We start from the raw sequence: 6,517 nt of genomic DNA, 5'->3' as shown, positions 1-6,517 counted from the left end.
CTAGAGAGAATGCAGCTTTAACACATGAAGCTTTGGATTCACTTTAAAGAACCGGAGGTTGTCTCCTGGAACGTCTCTCTCTAGAGTCTCCTTATGTGGATATAACCCTAAAGAAAACATAATATCATTATATTCCATTCCTGTGAATAGATCCCCCCTAAATGCTACACACTGTACCTTTAAAACAATACAAGGATCATCTGTGATTGCTGTGAACTGAGCCTCTAACATGTCGTCCCTGGTTGTTATGTTGTCAGCTGACACACAGAATAAAGAACGATCACAGTGCTCTCCCACTGTTCACCACAGGTGCAGCACAATAGAGGAGCCTTAGGGAGGCGTCTAAGGGCCAATAAAGAGCGTTAGATAAATCCATCACAGGCCTGTGGATTACAGTAATCCCATCCACTCTCTCGTTTGGGTAGCACACACTCATCACATTCCAGCAGCTGAAGAGGAAGATGGAGGTCACTGCTCGGTGTGCTACTGTACTCTTCCTCCTGCTTCTGTCTCAGGGTAAGTCACAGTGCAGCTGCATGATATACTCACTGTCTAGTGTTTTTAATGTAACCATGTTATGAAAGTACGTCATGGCCAAAGAGCAGATCATTGTTTGACTTTATCAAAATGTATTTTTTGTTCTTCAATATCATGTTGTTTCTTCTGTTCACATGTACTGAAATTATGCAGAATAATTAGATATATTTGTCACATTAAAAAGCCAGCAAACAATTCATGAATTCATTTGTGTTAATGAGTTTTGATTTTAGTTAGTTTGCTCTTTAGTTTCTCCTGTAAAATTGAGCTTTTAGCTTTCACCTTCATCTGCTTCTCCATTTCATGCATCCACTGACAGCTCTGATGGCCGTTCACTCTCAAGAGGTAAGAGCTCAATAATAAGCCACCAAACGATGTGATATGAACCCTGGATTAACTCATGTGTGTGTGTGTGTGTGCGTCCTTCAGGAGGAGGAGGAGCTACAGGAGGAGGACCAGCAGGAGATCGAGACGTGGACATCAGATACTAAAACCTGCACCTGTGACTGTGAGTCTGCCGGCTCACCGACCATCAGCCCACCTGTCCCGCCCACCTCACTGCTGCCGCCACTGCTGCCCCCTCAGGGTGACCTGCTGAACTGCATGCCAGGTGATGACTCCCCCCTGACAGGTCACATGACCTGGGTTTACCGGTAGTCTGCTATAAACCAGGCCGTCATGTGAAGGACAACGATAACGTTCACACGTGAAGATTATTATCTGTATCCTGTATCTTGTGCTCACAGAGAGCTCCAGCTGCTGTGATGGAGCTGACTGTGTTCTAAATCTCTGCAGTGGGGCACGATTCACCTTCTACCATGATCGTGACAATTTTCAACTCTAAAGCTACGACAATGATTTTTCATTTAGTGTTGGTTCTGTTGGTCCCTGTGGACTAAAGTGTCTCTGAGCACCAGAGTCCCTTTAGAAAACCTCTCATTCTACCGCAGCAGGGTCTGACAGTCTGCCCCTCTCAGTCCTGGTTCTGGTTCTCCCGTGCCTCCCTTCCCTCCAGCAGGTCCAGCAATACGTCCTGGGTCTCCAGCAGCGTGGTGTCGGTGTTGACTCCCAGAGAGGAGAAGCTCTGCTCCTGGAGGTGGAGGAGGAGACGCTGCTGCTGCTGCCGGGAGCTGAGCTCTCCTCCTCCCTCCGGAGGTCCGACTGCAGGTCCAGGCTGCGGGTGAAGCCGGATCTGTCCACGGTGGACCGGTCTCTGCTGGAGGATCTGGGTCTGTCCACGGTGGACCGGTCTCTGCTGGAGGATCTGGTATCCGACCCGTGGCTCCGATGACGAGCATCAAGAATAACTCTATAGAAACAGACCATCTTCTCTCTGATGGTCTCTTTACTGATGGAGGTCTGATAGAGGATCAGGACTAGACTGAGACTGGTTCAGAATCAGTTACAGCACCTTTGAGTTCTGTTACGTAGATTTAAGAAATGAACAGCTGTGAGGAAGAGGCCTGAGATAATCTCATCACCTGTACAGGAATGTGATGATGAGATTAGGAAGCCCTAAATAGGCGGTGCCCTTCACTTAATAGCACGATACAGCGGACAAAGCAGCGCAGATCAGATGATGTCCCGAACATCTTCTTCCTCCTCATCACGCGATCCTCCTGCTATCAGATCTCAGGGTTAATTAGATCAGGAAGCTGAGAATACTTAGTTGGGGAATAAAATCATGACGCCATTCAAATGTTGCTTGGACGTTCATTGTGATGCATATTAGAGCCGGTTGTGTTTGTTGGGGCTGAATGATTTAGATTTCACACAAATGTTCATTTTTACTGATACTCCAGTGATTTACACGGGAAGTTGGACAAAAGGAAAGATGCTTAAGTTGCAAGTTTGTCTTTAAAGGAAAACCTCACCCTTAAAATGACCATCTGTGTATCAGTTACTCTCCACGTGTTTCTTTGAAGGAAACGTCACGGTGAACAAAAGAATCAAAAAGCTGAGAAAAGTCTTGATGAATTAAAGTAAATAGGCCGAGTTAAACAACAGCAAAACATCTGTTTACAAAGTCTCACACAACTGGTGCAGTTTAATCTAAATCTCATTTCATCCAGTCGTAGATCACTACTCCACAAACATGCATCTTTTGTTAAAACCTGGTTGTGTCATAACGAAACTCTTGCAAGACTGGAGGACAGGTAGTTGAGTCTCACAAGAGTTCTTGCAAGTTTTTGCAATTTATGGGAAACCATTTCGACACGACTTTAAAACCTTAAACTGTCTCACGCTTGCAAAGAAAGTTTTAAATGTTGAGCTTTCAGTGAAGGCGCATGCGTTTGTGAAACAGTGACCATAGGACTGGATAAATGAGACTTGGACTGTTCTGCACCAGTTGTGTGAGAGCTTGTGAACAAATGTTTACTTCAATTCATCAAGACTTTTCTCATTTTATTCAAAGTCTTTGTTCAACGTGGAGGAACGAGAGGAAGAAGTTTCCTTCAAGAGTTCAAGTGAAATGAGGGAAAGTAGCGGACGGTTGTGTTGAGGGTGGCGTGTTCCTTTAAACAGCTTCTTCATGGGTTACATTAAAAGTGTGAGGTGATTCTCTTCATGCATTATTCATAGTTGTAATGTCCTCCACAGAATGTCCTTACCACAGAGCTCTGGGCTTTGAATCTGGATCTGTGGAATCAGACCAGATCAGCTGCCCCAGTCAGGACCAGTACGTGGGCTGGTACTCCTCCTGGATCCCCTCCAAGGCTCGCCTTAACAACCAGGGCTTTGGGTACGTCACCACAGCCCAGTTCCTCTTTCTCTCATCGTCACTAAACAACAAAACAACAAAAGCACACCTTGTTGTTTGTGGTCAGGTGCGCGTGGCTCTCCAAGTTTAACGACCTGCATCAGTGGATCCAGATCGACCTGAAGGAGGTCTCCGTGGTGTCCGGTGTCCTCACTCAGGGCCGCTGCGACGCCGACGAGTGGATCACTAAATACAGCATCCAGTACCGCACGGTGGAGACGCTCAACTGGATCTATTACAAAGACCAGACAGGAAACAACAGGGTGAGAACACAAAACACCTATTGTAAAGCTTTCATCAGCAAAACTATATTCAAATACAACACTTTACTAAATACAAAAAACTAAAACTGTACCATATTCCAAAACTTAAAAACAAATACAAAATACAAAATACCAAAAGTTTAAAGCAAACTTTGTCGACGAGTTTCAGTTCAGAGGATCATAAACATCGAGGCTTCTGCATCAGTGAGACTTAATGCATCATATAAAACATGTCGACCAAATCAAATCTGTCAGAAACAATCAATATTAATGAAGCTGCCATAACAACTTATATTCTCCCCATTTAAAGGGACAGTCCCCCCATGAAATCTAAACTACATATTCTTCCTCTCACCTGCAGTTCTATTTATCGGTTCAGATAGTTTTGGTGTGAGTTCCAGAGTGTCAGAAGTATTGACCGTACAAATATCCGTCTTCTCTCCAATTATATGGAACTAGATGTCTCTTGGCATTTGGTGCTCAGAGCACCAAAAACAATACATTTGAAAAACAATGTCTCTTTAAATAAACCCTGACCCGGTTACTGAGGATGATCCACATAGTTTCATGAACTATGGTTTAAAGAAAACAGTTCCTACATGTTCACAACAAGTTCTGTGTTTCTCAAATGTCATTTTTTGTTTCGGTGCTCGTCACGACAGGTAAGAGGACAAATATGCAGTTTTGCTTTTGGGGTGAACTGTTCCTTTAAATCAACGATACAACATGACTGCTGCCAGCTATGATCTATGTGGAACACACAATACTGTATATGAGTACATCACAAATATGAAATAGATAGAAAACTAATTCCTGCTCTCCAAAAGTGCAGAAATGAGTTTCCTGTGTATCACTGAAGGTGAAGAGACGTGATGATGATGAAGTGATTTAGTGACTATTTTCAGGTCTTCTATGGGAACTCGGACCGCTCCTCCACGGTACAGAACCTGCTGCGCCCCCCCATCGTAGCCCGATTCATCCGCCTGCTGCCGCTGGGCTGGCACACCCGCATCGCCACCCGGCTGGAGCTGCTCATGTGCATGAACAAGTGTCCCTGAAGGCAACACGGCCTGCTCACTGTCCACCTGATAACCTGCAGCCTGCCAACAAAATAGATCCTTGATGTTACTTTGTTATAGGACCAGTGGTGGAGAGTAACTAAGTACCTCTACGCACGTACTGCAGTTTTATACACATGTGAGGTACTTTACTTAGTTTTTTCTTGTTACTGTATTTTTCACTGTGCTACATCTCAGAGGTACATATTGTACTTTTTACTCCGCAAGTGACAGAAAATGATCACAAAGAGAGATAAAACAAATACAAAGAGACTCAAATCAGCTACAAAGAGACATAACGACTACAAAATGACCAAACGAATTAAAAAGTGACAGAAAACAACAGCCAGATGTAAAACGGCTGCAAAACGACAACAAAGAGACTCTAAATGACTAAAAAAAGAGACAGAAAACAACTACAAAGAGACAGAAAACAACTACAAAGAGACAGAAAACAACTACAAAGAGACACAAAACAGCTGCAAGGAGACAAAATGACCAAAAAGAGACCAAAATTGTCTCATAATCCGTCCATGCTCCCAGGACAGCGACGCTACAAACTAGTATCTTATAGAAAATGATGCATTGCTGTAGATTAAACCAGCCAACAGGATATAAAGGAGTTAACATGCAACATAGACATTAATGCAGCAGGAATATGAATCCAGAAACATCAGACATCAATAAATACTTTTACTTCTGTAAGGTTCTGCAGGTATTTTACTTGTAGTGGAGTATTCTCAGTGTATTAAGATTTTGAATGCAGTAAATACTTCTTCCACCACTGGTCATGGTGTTTATGAACTTTTTTTATCTTAAAGTCTGTCTGAACTAATTGTTTTTAAATACAAAATTGGACACCTTCAGAGTCAAACAATATAATGAATAAATATTCCGCAGGTAAAGATTCAAATCAAATGTTTTATTTGAGATTTACTGTTACATATGTAAACATGAATATTCTAACTCGTTAAGCATTCATTTGTGGGTTTATGCTCTCATGTAAATGCTCTGTTGAGAAAAGAAAAGCAGATAAACACTGAACTATGCTACTAATTTGTGTCTGTAATAAAAGCACAAACGTAATACTTGATTTTCATTTAAACAGTTGATAAACATCCTCTGTTATAAATATTACCACACAAGTAGTCACACATCAGTATTAATATAATACACGGTGCTCCTTCAGCAAAAACGATAATCCAAAGAGAGAAACGTATCGCGTCGTGTACGGAGTGCGCACAGTCCTTACAAACGCACAACACACAATACGGTACGGTCATGTCGGGAGCCTCGGGCCTCAAACACTGTGCACATGATGAACACGGAGGGACGAGGAATTTACAGAGTTTGGGGCGATATTGCTGAGCCGTTCAGTCTCTTTAAAGTGCAACATTACAAAGCTGAGGATTTATCTCTGCCAAGCTACTTTTCATGGCACTTTTACACCAGACAGAAGACACTGTTACAGCACAGAGCTTCTGCCCCCTCTGTGGTTTCTCCATGTTAAGATTTCTCATAAGTTTGATCCCAAGTGGCTCAGAATGTGCAATCATATAACAGAAACACTCCAGTGCAGTGATTCCCAACCAGGGTTACATGTAATACATGGAAACGACTAGAGAGCAGCGGAACTCATCTGACCTGAACATAAGTTACGTGTTGCGAATGAGAGTGTGTGAAAAGCAATGAACAAATGGTTTAAATAGTTACGGGGAAGGTTTCAAAGAGTGTTACATCAGTAGGTTGTAGGATGTAGTTGAGTGATTTCAACGTATTGACCAGAGAAATAAAGATTCCTCACTGAGAACATAAAAGACTTTGAAGCGTCTCGTTGGGAACATAGGACCCTGGGAACATAGGACCATGGGAACATAGGACACTCGGAACATAGGACC

The 6,517-nt window shown here is 42.9% G+C and overlaps 1 protein-coding gene across 1 annotated transcript; it reads left to right on the top strand.

The window, feature by feature from the left end:
• The first annotated feature begins 324 nt into the window (after positions 1 to 324).
• On the top strand, positions 325 to 5,052 carry LOC116378658 (retinoschisin-like). The gene is made up of 6 exons (XM_031840560.1): positions 325 to 516; positions 857 to 882; positions 967 to 1,147; positions 3,139 to 3,280; positions 3,366 to 3,561; positions 4,467 to 5,052. The coding sequence occupies exons 1-6, from the start codon at positions 462 to 464 to the stop codon at positions 4,617 to 4,619; spliced, it is 753 nt and encodes a 250-aa protein (XP_031696420.1). The 5' UTR covers positions 325 to 461; the 3' UTR covers positions 4,620 to 5,052.
• The last annotated feature ends 1,465 nt before the right edge of the window (positions 5,053 to 6,517 follow it).

The sequence above is a fragment of the Anarrhichthys ocellatus genome, unplaced genomic scaffold (genome assembly GCF_004355925.1).
Source record: "Anarrhichthys ocellatus isolate YVR2014 unplaced genomic scaffold, GSC_Weel_1.0 scaffold2951, whole genome shotgun sequence".
Lineage (NCBI taxonomy): Eukaryota > Metazoa > Chordata > Actinopteri > Perciformes > Anarhichadidae > Anarrhichthys > Anarrhichthys ocellatus.
This window is presented reverse-complemented; position numbering and strand designations above follow the sequence as displayed.